Genomic DNA, 14,980 nt, shown 5'->3' with positions numbered 1-14,980 from the left:
TGTTGACAGTCATCAAAAATAATTCTAGTTGTTCCTTTTTTTCCTTTAAATACTATTTGCAGACTAGACTGGCTTGAATCACAGAGCAATCTGTATTTATGCTTAAGGGATGAGATTTTTCAGAGACAATTGCAAAAGCATACAGAAATGTATTACTGCACTTGTTGATAGATCTACTGACAGGTGTGTAGTTGAGGAAAAAGATAGCGTACATCAGATTTGTGCAGGATGGGACTGCTCTTTGCTGACATCTGGCAGAAGATCTGGAATCTGGGACAGCTGCTAGCGCCACAGAATTGCAAACAGCTTGAGGACCTGAATGTAATGAAGATAAATGAGCCCGAGCGGGAAGCTGAATGGCTCTAGAGGTAGGAGTAGTAATGAACGTGGGTACTCTGAATGCACAGAGTACAGACAGGCTTGCAAGAGGTGTTTTTAATGCTGCGTGTTGTCCTGTACATACATATACATTCATTATTCTGGTTTTCAGGCTACGTTACTGGTGTGCTGAGTGGTTTGAGCTTTTGTAAAGCCATTTATCCCTTTTGTAAAGTTTCCGTGTTCCTTGACCCAGTTTCTATGGTGTAGTCATGTAGATGGACAGACTAAGTGCTCTGGTTGGTAGTGCTATCCAGTCCACTTACTTGGTAACACCAAGTTAGCTAGAATACAAAAGCAATGCCAAATTCTGGGACTAGTAACGCAGTAGCTAATGGCTGACCAGCAGCTCTGTGCCATTGTGTTAGGGTCTGGGAATTTGACATTGGTTTCATATTCTAGCTAATTTGGTATGATCAAGCAAAACAGTGAGATGTAGAGATTTCAGAGTCTGACCAACAGGGGTAACTTTATGGGCTGTCTTTATTTTCATGACAAGTGATGAATTTTATTCTCTTATAGATACTCTGCCTTATTTAAGGGCTTTCCTTATTGCTGCAGATCTTAGTAAGTCTGCAGAATGCTAGAATATCCAGTTCTGAGGCCCGCAAAAAGTAGACAGCCATGGTGGTTTCTTGGACAGGCAGGTATTAAGAGATTGATTTTTCTGTGTCTTTAGGGGCTGGAATAATAAAATAATAAATTAATAAATCCATGTTTAAAAACTAAACCCAGTTTAGGAGCTCACTCACCATCCTGTCATCCTGTTCTTTGCTGCCTGTACAGGGGACTAAACATGAGCCTGTAGTGCTGATCTTCTGTACCATAGATCACCTAGAAGCTCCCTGCTTCTGACTTCATGAAACAATCATCATTTAGAATGTTTTTTTTTTTTTTTTCTTTTAAATCCCAGAAAATAGTCCAATGGAACAGGAGAACCAGCTTTTTAATAATATTTCTTTCTCTATCTGAGCATTGTGGATGTGAGCAGGAGCAGACAGCAGTCAGAACAGGAATCCAGAAACCACCTTCTGTTTACAACATTTCCTTTAGAAGCTGAGCAACTAAACTTACCCTGCACCTGTGCCTGTGCTACTGCCCTTCAAGCTTGAACTACTTTTCTATTACAAGCTTTTGGTATCACATTTCTTTGCTTCCACAAAAATGCAGGTCCATTAGCCTAATGAAAATTTTCTGGATTTAAGTCAGATTTCTAATGTATATTTTTCTTTGTCAGGGTCTTTGTGTAATTTCAGGTGTGTATGATGTTCTGTGCAGAATAATGTGAAGCATGAACATTTTTTTAATGAGGCAGCTGTTTGTAGTTTTCAGTAGTTCCTTAAGAAAATTGGACTTTAAAGATAAGATTTTCCAAGAAATCTTTTGATATTCTCCCATGAGAAACTGCCAAAGACTCATAATATGATGGTGACTTTAAAGCTTTTGAAAAAATCCTCTCTTCTCTGTTGCAGACTTCTCCTTCCTACCAAACGTGTTCTGTGTTTTAAAAAGGATAAATCTGTCATGTTCAGGCATTCCAACACGGATGTCCCACTTGAGGACCGGTGACTCCCACTCAAGAACCAAATTTTGATCATTATTGTTTGCCTTGAACATAGCTGATTCAGTTGTTTCAGTTGGCATGACTCGAAAATTTGCCATTTATTGCTCTGATGGCCAGCCATTAGCATTGTGGCTGTTAGAAAATGACAGAATGGGTGAGGCTGGAAGGGACCTCTGGAGGCCATCTGGTCCAACCCCTGCTCCAGCAGGGCCACCCAGAGCAGGTCACCCAGGACCAGGTCCAGGCAGATTTTGAAGATCTCCAAGGAGGAGACTCCACAACCTCAACTGGGCTCCATCATTCGCACAGCACAGAAGTGCTGCCCAATGGTCAGAGGGAGCCTCCTGTGTTCCAGTTTGTGCCCATTGCCTTTCGTCCTGGCACTGGGCACCACCAAAAAGATCTTCTGTCCTCTTTGCATCCTCCCTTCAGGGACTTACAGACATGGATGAGATTCCCCCCGAGCCTCCTCTTCTCTAGGCTAAAAAGTCCCAAGGTTTCTCAGCCTTTCCTCATAGGGGAGGCGCTCAAGTCTCTGTGTCACCATCTTTGTGGCCCTCTGTTGGACTCTTTCCAGTATGTCCATGTCTCTTTTGCACTGGGCGGTGCCCAGAACTGGACACGGTACTATAGGTATGGCCTCATGAATGTTGAGTACAGGGTGGTCCCCATCACGTGCTGGGGCCTGGGGTTGTTCTTCCCCAGCTGCAGGACTCTGTCATTCTGCTTGTTGAACTGGATGAGATTCTTGTCAGCCCACCTCTCCAGCCTGTCGAGGTCCCTCTGGATGGCTGCATGGCCCTCTGGTGAGCCAGCCACTCACCCCAGTTTTGTGGCATCTGCAAGTTTACTGAGGGTGCACTCTACCCCATCGTCCAGATCCTTAGTGAAGATATTCAACAGGATTGGACCCAGTTTTGACCCTTGGGATACACAGCTCGTTACTAGCCTCCAACAAGACTTTGGGCTGCTGACCACTACTCTCTGGGCCCAGCTGTTCAGCCAGATTTCAATCCACAGTTTTTGACTCGGGGGTCACCTTACATCAGTGGTACACCTGGTGCAGATGAACTCTCACTATATTTGCTTAGTTTGTCTGCCATGGAATTGTGAAAATTAATTGGGATAACGTTTCACAAAATACAAAAACCTGAGACATATTGGCCCTGCATCCGTTCCTCATCATTTCAGACTAAATTCAATTTCTGTCTTCCTGTTCCACTTTGCTTGTTATTTTATTATTATCCCTTTTAAAATACGGATCCAAGAAACTTGCTTTCCTATTTGATATTTATGGTCATTCTGGTACATTAATGAAAATGTGGCTTTCTTGGCAATTTTTCCTGAGGGTATAGAATTTTCCCTTACTGAAGACAGTACGGATCCATTACGTGTGTTTTGTCATACATTTTTGCCTACTTTGTTGTCCAAGGGAGGGAAAAGGAAATAGGAAGAATCGGTGCATCATACGAAAAGCGGTTGATGAATTGGCCTCTGCAGCGGAGCAGCTGAGGTTCAGACACGTCCTGCTACCTCTGCTGTGCAGGCATTAATGTCTGGTGCAGGGCTGGACAGGCCTTTGGGAGCAGTGGCATCGTCACCTTCTCTCACAGAGCCCTCCACGTTCAACCTGTGCATATCATCCTGTCTTTCCTCATAACTGACTTATTTGACTTATTAATTTTTTTTTGGTGTCAAATTCTGTGTTTTTCTGCAAGATGAAGGTGCTTAGAACTGAGGAAGAATACTTTACGGTAGTATTTCCATATAATCCTCTCTGCAGCTGAGGCTTTCCAAAAATTTTACAGAAAGCTGAGCCCTACGAGCCCATGCTGGTAGGCTGCCTGGATCGCCCCTTTTTTTCTTTGCTGCTCCACATTCATTATGCCTTGGCAGGTCTGTTTCAAATTTGTTCTTTTCTAGTTCTCTGGTGCCTTCTTAGTTCTTACTAAGAGTTTATAAGTCTTTGAGACAGTTTGAGTCGTCTCATCTGGTATTATATTGACTACATTAATTTCTTTCAGACGTCTCGTTACCGCCTGATCTGGGAGATGGTGGGCTGGCTTCTGAGAGGCCTGGACTGCTCCTCCGGCCTTGCCGCTGCTCTGCTCAGTAGCCTTTAAGGCCAGTCATGCCATCCCACTGGGCCTGCTTTCCCCACCTTTAAAGGGGGAATAATGAACAGTGTGCTTCCTTCTGTTGTGTGCTTTGAAAGCGTGCCGTAACAAAACAGAAGTGGAAAGGCCTCCACACCTGGTGAGACGCTCCCCCAGCAACAGGAGCCTTCAGGCTTCAGGAGCTTTTTGCATCAAGTGTCCAACCTCCTTGTCTCACAGAAACGCAGAGTAATTAACAGATTAGATTAGCGAATATTCCAACGGGAGTTCTGCTCGTGTTTCAAACACTGGCTTATTTCTTCTTTTATTTATTCAGTATTTCATAATTTGTTGTAACCTTTTGTTCTCCCCACCAAGACAAAAAGGTGTTGCTTCTACTCCTAGGTCCCGTTAGAGTACTGCTAAGTCAGTTTAATTGGTTTTTCTTCCTGCCAAAGAAAAATATGTGGAAACATTATTTGGCCTGAGCCTTTCAAATGCTATAAAATGCACCTGTTCAGGCACAGTTTTGAACACCGAGAACCGCAATGACATTAAGCTGAGCCCCATCTTGGCCTTCGTCCAGCTACTGCGTGAGTGTGCAAAGAACTTAAAATTTTCATCTGACCACGCAGTATCTGTGTAACTGGATTGTTAATGTGTGGTTTGGACTAAAACACGCTTACTAATTTATCTGATGGCATTTGTACCTTTTTGTAGTTGATGCCCTCCAGGTGTTTCAGGTAGAGTTATGTGAGATGGCTTGACACAATCTGCTGGCCTGCCAGCACCTGCAAGAAACACTGGCTGGGCTTAGCTCACCCTGGCCTTAGATTTGCCAGCACACCACGAGTGGATTTAATTTGCCAGCCCAGCAAAGAACAAAACACTGAATTATTTTCTTTTGGATTAGCAAGGTATATTGGCTCAGCGAAGGATCCGAGGAGGGTGAGAGTGTATTTATAATTCTCCATCCTCTGTCCAAACCTAAGCCTCATTGTGACAGACATTAGGTATCCTATTCCCCCCTCAGGTTTGCTTAATATTTGCTTACTACTGTTCTCTTACATTCTGTGACCTTCTTGGTCATCTAGATCAAAGTGATTTGTGGAAAGGTATGCAGTTTGCCAGATGTGCTGCATTATTTTAGAGCGGGTAATTGTAAGTTTGAAGGCCGCTTTTATGTAAAAGCGTAATAAATACATTGTGCCCATGTTACAACAGCACCATAGTGAGTGAGGCTAGCATCATACATAAAAAAAGTAATGTCCAATATGGCATGCTGATGTTTAGAGACAGAGAGAAAGAAAAAAAAAAAAAAAAGGAAAGGTCTGCTTTTAATTTGCAAGTAGCAGATACAAGTGATCATCGTGGCCAATACTTCTTAGGTCTTTGCTTCCAGTGTGAAATGTGCATATGTAACTGAATGGTTCAATATATATTACAAGAGTTTCTATATTACTCGCTGTTAATAATAATAATAATAATAAACCTCTCAGCTGTGTATGTGGAGTGGTTTGGCTTGTACTTTTCCTCCATGTTTCTTTTGGCTCCTAACTTCATGTCTTTTTTCCTTATTTCACTAAGTTTATTGGCCTGTCTGAATGTGTGTGTGGGCCACTGGATCATCTAATCAGAAGAACATTCACAGAAAGGTTTGAGCTCCATAATAATTCCTTATGTTGAATATTTAATGGTATCTCTTGAATTGCGCTGGATTGATTCCTACATTTTGGAACTGATAAGTAGAACAGCTTTCCTCTTTGTCCACTTTAAATGTCTGTACCTAGCCCAGCAATTTGCTACTCCTAGCAATTGTAGAGGTCCTTTCTTCAGTACTGGTGCTGTCTGTGGCATATGGTGGCTTTAGGAGAGCTCTTAAAACAGCTTTTGAATTAACAGTATTTGCATCTAGTCGCATTTCCAGTGTTTAAAAGTTCCTGTGTACTTAAATGCCAGGAAAATCAAGTTTATTTGTGAGTTTATTTGTAAGAGTGTTGCTATATAGCTCTCTCTCTTTTCTTCCTGGAATTCCTGCCTCCAACTGCAGTTTTCTTGTTGACACTTCTTGTCTCATAAAAGGTTTCAATTTAATTAATTTTAAAGAATAAAATCAATTGAATCGATTCCATTTACGTTTTAGATCACAATGCCAATTGATGAAAATTTATGAAGTGCATTTGCCTCTCATTAGTATTTGGCTTGTGCTTGGCTGGGTTTCACTAGCATCTCTTCAACCCCGATGAGTAGGATAGTGCTGTTTCATTGCAAAACTCGCTGGTTCGCCACGTTTAGCTGTACTCGCTGTTGTCCTCTGGGGAAGCTTCTAGGTTTCCTGCTGGTTTTTGTTCTCCTTCACTTGTGCCTATTGAGTTGAGATGTAGAGGTGTGTGGTCCCTGATTTTTCATTCCCTGCTCTCTCAGCTAATGCTTTTTTCTTTTAATCAAAGTACTGTTTTAAAAAATTTTCACTCCGAGCTACTCTCTGCATTAAAGGTCTGTGGGAACAGATTGGTCAGGAAATGGAAGAGTGATGTGCAGTAAATAGTATAGCCCGCCAAAGACAGGATTGTTTTTATTCCCTCCTTATAGTATCTTATTACATGGCACTGGTCTTTATAGTATACGGTAGAACTGGTGAGACATTTCACTAGTACATAGGCTGTATTGTGCTCTCTGTTTTTCCCATAGGCTTCTCAATAATTTTAACCTCAGAGTAAAAGCCAGGCTGTGATTGGCAGTACTATTCTTATAGCTCTGTTCAGCTGGAAAGTTACATTTCCATTCTTTCTGTGTGCTACATGTTTTTTTAATGGTCATTGATCAGCATATAAAAGTCACGGGGAATGGAAATGCAGTTACCAAGAAAGACAAATAGACAGTAGCAGCAGGTTTCATCAGAAATCCAGCTAGAATGTCAGATGTGGAAAAAAAAAAAAGTGGAATAAAATTCTGGTATGATGTGTAACAGTTGACAAGTAAAACTAATGATCCTTGAATTAAAAAAGAAGGTTCAAAGCTGTGCCAGTTAATGAAAAATCACACTGAATCACTGTTGCAGCTCTGCTCTCTTTTTTAGGATAGAATATTTATTTAGCAGGAAACGCTGTGTAAGGCAGTGCGAAAGCTGCATGGAAACAAAATTAGCAAGCCAGTTTCTGAGGTTTCTTTCCATGGATACGAAGAAGACTTCCCTATTCAGTGAGCTGTGCTGGCGAGCTGGTACAGGTGGAGCCTTCCCTTAGCATGGTGGGGAAGGAGCATGCCCTGGGGTTCCCATGCCCCTTACAGGGCTCCACGAGAAGCCAGGTTTGCCTGTGCTGGGAAGCCTTGCTTTTTCCAACCAGTGATGTTATTCTGGCTTTTTCTGGACTTCCTATGGCCTGTTCTCACAGTCCTTGACCCGCCAGTGGGACTGTGTCAGGCTCCACATTCTACAGCACATCTGGTCCCCAAAGGAAACCAAATATTGAGGCCATTTAATTGGGGTCATCTTATACCCCTTCAGCTCTCATGCTTCACAGAGCCTTCAGCACACTGGCAGCTGCGAAAGGGCCAGGGAAGGTTGGAAGGAGCAAAGGAGAAAGTGCTGATAAGGCCAGGAGGGGATGATGGCTGGCAGGTGGTGAGTTGCCCCACCTGCTTTTCTCATTTTCCACCCATCTCTGGGAGTCCTGGGTTTGGCTGCTAACAGCCTAATTTGTAAGTACATAAAATTAGCAATAACCCATTTAGATCTGGGTTGTGTCATGGTCTGTTTCCAAAGTGGTCATGTTTTGTTTTTCAAGAGGAATGGAATATTATTCTTTTCTCATTGTGCAGTACTCCAACTGGTCTGTCTTTCTTACCCTAGCAGGTGATTAGCCTCTGCATTTTAGAAATTGTAAAGTTCGCCTCGTTTTCCTGCCTTCATATGATATAAAATATATATAATATATATATGTTCATAATAGTATTACTTTGTGTTAAGGATCACGATGTAGTAGTTTACCAGTTGTAAGTATATTATGTGCAACAACTCCTACTTATTAGTGATACAGTCTTCTTTGCCTTTATTCCCTTTTCAGATATAAGAAACGTGTTTCTCTAAACATGGGTGAAACAGAGCAGAGACCAACAGCAGGATCCCGGTTGGGAGCTCAGGAGAACGCTGGGATCAGTACCTTGGAGCATGGACAGAAACCACCTATGACGCCTCCGGGAAAACTTGTCTCCATCAAGATTCAGATGCTGGATGACACGCAAGAAACTTTTGATGTTCCGGTAAGGGTGTGGGCGTCGGGGTGGCTAAAGATTGTTGAGGCATTTATAAAAATGCATGGTTTTAAACCAGTTCTCTTTATATCTCAGCTCTGTGATTCTTTGGCTAATGAATTCATGTTGCAGGGAAAAGGGCTGTTATATCAAAGGTAAATATATGATGGTGCAATAGAATTAGTTTCTGCTTGAACAGCTTCAAAAGAGATGAAAGGAGATGAAAGTTTTTGGTGTTTTTTCCCCCTCACATATTATATCAGTGGTTTCCTCTGCTTTCTGAACGTTTTATATATTTCTGTGGTGCTCTTTTGCCCTTGATCTAATAAACATAACACTACACAGATGATTTTTTTATCCCTCTGGCAGGTCCTCAGAGTGGTAACTTGAAATCATCAAAGTTTTCACCAGTTTATCACTCTTAAAGACACCAAGTTCTCACACATGCGCTGAGTGCAAGGGAAGAATCAAAGCAATCCCATCTAAAGTTTCTCTGTACAGTCAGTGCACACTGATATTAATCTAGGTTTGTACTTGCCAAGTAAGCAAACGGTTACTACTGCTTGTGTGTGTGTGTATGTGTGATCAGAAGAATTAGTTTGAATTAGTTTTGATACAAAGAACAATAATGTTTTATACTATCTGGCTGTTAGTAATTTTGATGTGCCACACTTAGGTGATTAACACGTGAGGTTGTTGAACACTGTTACTGTTATGAAAGGGTACTGGAATGTATATTTTTCAGAGTTCTTGAGGTTCATTGAATAGGAAACTGGAAACCTGAGTTCAAATTTCATCCTTTGTTACATGCATTTTAGGTCACCATGGTAACTTCCATGCCTTCATTGGCTCAATTTTCCCTTCTGTGAAATGGGGGGTAACCAGTGAGATACGTTGATCTCACTCAATGTATACTGTATAAAATGTTACTGTATAAAATTGCTTGTGGCAACTAGTAAAATATTATCCCTGTGTTAAAGTGGAAATGATTAGGAAAATGCACATAAAAAAGAATTTTCACTTGTTCATAACATGTTTTTCTGTTTGTTTTGTGTGTACACATAACGCTTTTCAGTTTGCTCTTTGCTGCTGTTTGTGACCTGACTAGAATTGTGTGTGCAGTCCCAGAATTACTAGAAGCAGGAAGAAAGTCCTCTAGACTCTTAAACTGAATTGTTATGAAGTTGAAATACTTACCTATGCAGCAGCTTGTCATGGTTTTGCGCCCTTCAGAATGCCTATCAAGTATCTACAGTGAACAGAATGAAGTTAGCAGTCTTTGGGTATGCGTCACTATCCAAAAATACAGTTCTAGTTTAAAGTATCAGATATGAAACTTGTGCTGCTTATCATGTGTAGTACTAATGTCCCTATTATCCCAGAGATAATATTTTCTTTTCACAGCTGCTAAAAGCTCCTAAAACTCTTTGAAAATGGTGCATTGAGAGTCCAATTGGTTTTAAAATCAAATCTTGTGAAATTTGCTGTGTTCTTTGATTAAAAAGTGTTTTGGAGCAGATTTCTAAAGCCTTTTGTCTTCAAGTTATGCATAGTCAGATGGAACAATACTCATATTTTTCAGTCTCCCCTAAAAGGCATCAAATTTTTAGGCCGATCTGACAGAACTAAAAAAACTCTTAATACATGCAAATTGAGATGTTTATTCATGCTGGAAAACCCATGTTCCCATTTATAAGTGTGCTGGTTTTAGCCAGACTGGTGCAGTATACACAGAAGAAAGTAAGTGACACCATTTCAGCAAAATATTTTAGGAGCAGCAAGTATGGCTGTGGGCAGAAGATGTAAAACATATATGCCTAAGCACATCTGTAGGCTTGATTTTCAGTGGAGAAGTAAAAGCTTTTTGCATGACTGAGGGTCTGAAACCACTCTTTCCAAAACTTCAGCTCCTGGCAGCCACAATTATGAAAAAAACCCTTCAAAATATGATATAAGTACAAACCGAGAAGGTATTGTGTTTCTCACAGTTTCAGGAATTTTGCTCAACGTTCTTTTCTGCATTAGCAAATGGGCCAAACTTTGAGTGGTTTTATTGCTGCCTATTCTGTACCTTGTAGGATGGTAAAAAGTGTAAGTTGTATCACTTTACTGTTTGCTCATGAGCTCTGTGCAGAAATAGGAACAGATACTGGTGCTGCGCTATTCCTTCCTCATTTCTGAGAAAGAAATAAAATAATTGGGACTATCCATCTGCCTAGTCCTCCTTCCTTGCTGCTCCTAGAACTTCTTTTGATGTAGGTTCAGCCTACCCGTTAGCTAACACTGCAAAAAGGTCTTAGGCTGTGGGATGTTTTTATCGTCTTGTCTTTTTTTTTTAATTGTCTTCCAGGGGACAAGACTCAACCCCCTTGCACTTAAACAACCCCCTTCCTCCCACCATATGCAAACGACCTGTTTTTATGAGCGCAAACTCCTTGAGATTTCTGTGTCTGCTCTGTATGACAAAACAGCAGAAAAGGATGACCTACTTCCAGTCCTCCCCACCAACGTTCCTGCTCTTTGGGCTGGTTAAAAGTGATGTAACTCTGGTATCATTTCTTCTTCGCCAAGGAGAAGTTCTGACCAACTTTTGGCATTAAAAGGAAGAGGTCCCCATAGCTTCATATGAGTCTGTAAATTATATTTTTTGTCAAAAACACCCGTAAAGTGTATGGAGAGAGTGGAGAGATGTGTGGGAGACCTGAAAAACAGAAGCCCTCTGAAGGCCTTTCCATCAAGCTTTGCAAATGCAATACTGTGAAAGGAAGGGTATGTAAGAAAACTGTTATATTCTGTCTTGTTGAGAAAATATATAATTGCTGAATATCCAAAAATTCCTACACTTCAAAAAGCCAGTAAAACATTGAATAGATAATCCTGGATTACACATCTGCACATCTAGTTTTCATTGCCAGCCCAATTAGCTGTTCGCATGAATCTTTTTCAGGCAAATACAGATGCTTGAAGGGAGACACAGGAAGAGTAGGCACTGCTTCCCCCTCAAAAACAAACAAACAAACAAAAAAACCCTTGATATTTACTGTCTTTAACGTGAAAGGGAAATAAAAAAATTGTCATCAATCATCAGTCATAGTCTTTTCAAGCAGTTTTTTTGTGTTCTGCTATGAGAAGATAAAGTGTGTAGAATATCCTCCCCCCTCCGAAGTTATTCAGCTTTTTATGACTAAATTTCTGTACCTTTCGTTTGATTCTGTCCTGAGCTCTCAGACAAGAGCTGGCTTCAGCTGCAGTTACAGGTGGTCAGTGCCTGAACATCAGGGCACAAGTTCAAAGTTAATACCAACAGCACTCACAGCTGTTGGCCGTGGCGTTGGCTGTATGGAAAGGTTGCATGCAAATGTGTAATTGATTTTTGTTCCTTGCTTTTATCTTCCAAATATAACTTCCAGTTTGGCTATGTTCGCTGAAGAAGAAGTTAGATATGCTAAGTGGAAGACCACAGAGGTCCAAAATAGATCAGTCTCTTTCAGCTAACATTCAGTTGAGTTATGGCTATGCGATAGAAATGCAGTCCTTTTCTGCTAGGTAAGAGAACAACAGCTTTAACAAAAAATGACTAATGTGAGGGAGGAAGCATATTTTTTCACATTTGTACACATAATGATAATAAATAGATCGGGAACATTTTGAAAGGCTGACACTTCAACCGTATGACTTAGGTAATGCAACACTGCCAGTTACAAGTTGTGTATTATACAGGAGAGGTTGGACTGTACGAGTTTCAGTTAGTTTGAAGAGAATGGGGTTAATTGTATAAAACCATAGCAAAACTAATGGATTTCATGTGTTAGTTTTTATCCAGTCTCTCCTGTAGATTCAAAGCAGTTTAAGTCGAAAAGAAAGTAAGTTTCTAAGGACAGGAAAAAGAGCTGATGGTTGCATTTACTGGAGATCATTCTGGGGGAATAATCCCTTAATGTTTATACCGCTGTGCAATTTATACTATGTTTATTTCTATAGTTGTTTCAATGACAGAAATAATCTGCTCGAAAACTGTTCCTAAGCGGGAAGAGTCAGTGCTGTTCCTTTCCAGGTAATGCCAAAGGCTTGACTGATTCTCACGTTAGGCTGCTGTGATGACTCTGACTCAGACCAGGTTTAACCATGACTGACAGGATGCCTGTCAGTGATCATATCCGCATCCGGGGGTGAATGATGCTGATTAGACTGGAATGATACTACTGATACTAAATGGAAAGTCAGAGCTGTTTCTCTCCCATTAGCTTCAAAGCTGAGATCAAAGTATAACACAGGAGGTAAGGATTCTTCTTTCAATTAGGCTCTGGTCTCTTTAATTAAAAACAAACCCAAGTCATCTTTATTGTGTCTGGAAGAAAATAGTTGCTGCCTTTTTGCGGCTGTCTTTTGGAAAGACCAAAACATGCTTGCCTGTCAGATTACCCCAGTTTATTAAACATCTGTTTTCTGTCTCGTGTAAACCTTCTTTCTCTCTGGAAGTGTTCAAGCTTTGTGAAATATGCAGGCTTGGGAAATGTCATTCGCTTTGAGGGATTAACACCTGGTTCCTTAAGCGACAGGAGTCTTTTAATAGAAAGCAGAGTGAGGGTATAATCCTTAGTAAACATCAGCTGTAAACATTTCATTTCAATTTGCTTTTCTCTCAGAAGAGAAAGACTTCCTCATCTCTGGAATATCTGAGAATAAAGACCAAATGGTCTTTAAAAAAAGCATTTATCTTCTACTCGAGTTCAGATGTTGTGCGTTGGCAGGGAATTTCTGTGCCTGATGCCCAGAATTTTCATTAAAAAAAGGACCTCATAATCCTGCAGGGGCTGTGTTTTTTAAGACTGATGTTCTGGGGTGGGCTTTCCATTCGGTTGGTTTTGTTTGTGCAGCCATATAATGGTGGTTCCTACTTCCTTTGTGGGGAAAATGCCTTCTATTAAGGGTACTCCCTGCCAACGTCAGGCCAGTGTAAGTATGCCAGGAAAAGCTTAATATTAAAAAGTGTAACTGCTTACCACAGCACACGTAATCCTTGCTGTTAGAAATTTGTACAGACATTGCACTATTCTATTAGATCTGAAATTTCATCTGCATTTTCATAAACGTTTAAATTATTTTCTGTAACATTTATGGGCTATGGTAATTGCTTTGTCCTAGCTATTTGCCCCTCTCCTCAATACACATATTATAGCCGTTAAAGTTTCTGAGAGAATAAAACAGTTTTTTAAAAAAGAGCATTAGACAATAAGGCAGTGCAGAAACATGAAACAGTGTTTTATGCTTTCTTAGCCAGCTTCAACTGTTATATGAGCTGCATTTTTTTCCAGCTTAGGAAATGAACAGCAGGTCAAATGTCAGTTATTCATCAGCCTGAGACTTTCTTTTCTTCTCATGCCTGAAATTATTTGGCCATCACTGTCAGACCATTTCCAATGAATATCAAGAATTTAAATATTCACTAATTGTTACACCAACCCTGCTGGATCTTCTGAAATTAGAAGAAGAAAAACATTTTTTTTTTCTGCAATTCTGAAACAGATCAGCTACACTTTTCTCAGCAGAAGAGTATTAGGAGATACCCAGTATTAGTAGATACCCAAAAAACTCTGATTTTTGCTGACAGATGATTAGAACGCCCTTGGTGAAAGGCTGGAAATTTTGGCTACTGTTGTTAATAATTTATGTGCTTTTCAAAATGGAAGAGAAAAGGATCCAAAAGCAAAATTCTGTAACCCAAGGCAGCAGGCTGTTTAAACTGCTGGGTTTTGGTGGTTTTTTTTTTGCTTTGTTTTGGTTTTGTTTTATTACAGTGTTCTATAGAATGGACAGAACGAGTGAGAATATAATATAATTGCCAACAGATCCAGCGCCTTTTCAGGCTGGATTGATGTATTTAGAGATGACTGGGAAATGAATGTAATTGCCTTGAACGAATTAACCTCGGCATAGTCAGGGAAGGCTTCTCTGATGCCTTTGCCCCTGGGTTCAGCCGACTCGCCGTGTTGCGCTCGCTCCATCCCAAGGCAGAGCGTGGTGCTGGCAGGGGCGCGGGCAGCCTGGCCCAGGAGGCAGCACGGGAGCACTTCCAAGCACATCTGGTCCCAAACACAGACCACATCTGTTGCTGTGGGTTGGTTTGCGGGGTGCTGGTGCGATGCTCTGCGTGGGGAGCGTGGGCTCCCGGCCCAGCTGCAGGCTGCTCCCCTGGGCCACCCGGCTTGGAGGCGGCAGCCGTCCCGCGAGCAGCTCAACGTCTGCACCCTTCCTCTTCTTCAGGAGCACGTGTGTGGGTGAGTGGGTTATCAGTGGGAGAAGTGGAGATTCAGCGCATTTCCTCCTTCAGGATCATGGGGGGGATGTTCTGACTTGGGTCAGAGGAAGGAGGGGAGCTGGACTGTTGTCTGCTTCCTTCCTCCCCCCTGAGAGCCAGAGTCATCTCTTCTGGCTTTAAAGGTTTTTAAAACTAGATGTCAGTCTCAACTAATCGCTCTTCCATTTGTAGTTAAGGGTAAAAACATGGTACCTTCAACAGGCTGTTCATCATGCCTGTCTCGGATTTGTATTTTAGGATGAGATTAATTGCTCTCTGGAGCTGCTTGTATATCCCTGTAAGGGGAGCACAGGGCAATGGCTTAGCCTTCATTTGTCATCTAGGCACCTAACTTGTTGCACAAATTCCTTTGTTTCCTTTTACTCCCCA

At 41.3% G+C, this 14,980-nt stretch overlaps 1 protein-coding gene across 6 annotated transcripts in view; it reads left to right on the top strand.

The window, feature by feature from the left end:
- The window catches only part of FARP1 (FERM, ARH/RhoGEF and pleckstrin domain protein 1), a 208,712-nt gene that overhangs the window by 33,832 nt on the left and 159,900 nt on the right, over positions 1 to 14,980 (top strand). For 4 of the 6 annotated variants that reach the window (XM_048072721.2, XM_013174412.3, XM_048072722.2 and 1 more), the window contains one exon: positions 8,106 to 8,301. In XM_048072721.2, coding sequence (XP_047928678.2) covers positions 8,131 to 8,301 — 171 coding nt within the window. In that variant the 5' untranslated portion in view covers positions 8,106 to 8,130. Of the gene's footprint in view, positions 1 to 7,874; positions 7,895 to 8,105; positions 8,302 to 14,980 lie in introns of those variants that run through there. The other 2 variants (XM_048072720.2, XM_013174410.3) reach the window with 2 other exon arrangements.

Source organism: Anser cygnoides, chromosome 1, assembly GCF_040182565.1.
Source record: "Anser cygnoides isolate HZ-2024a breed goose chromosome 1, Taihu_goose_T2T_genome, whole genome shotgun sequence".
NCBI lineage: Eukaryota > Metazoa > Chordata > Aves > Anseriformes > Anatidae > Anser > Anser cygnoides.
Note: the sequence above shows the minus strand (reverse complement) of the source record. Positions and strands in the feature narration are given on the sequence as shown.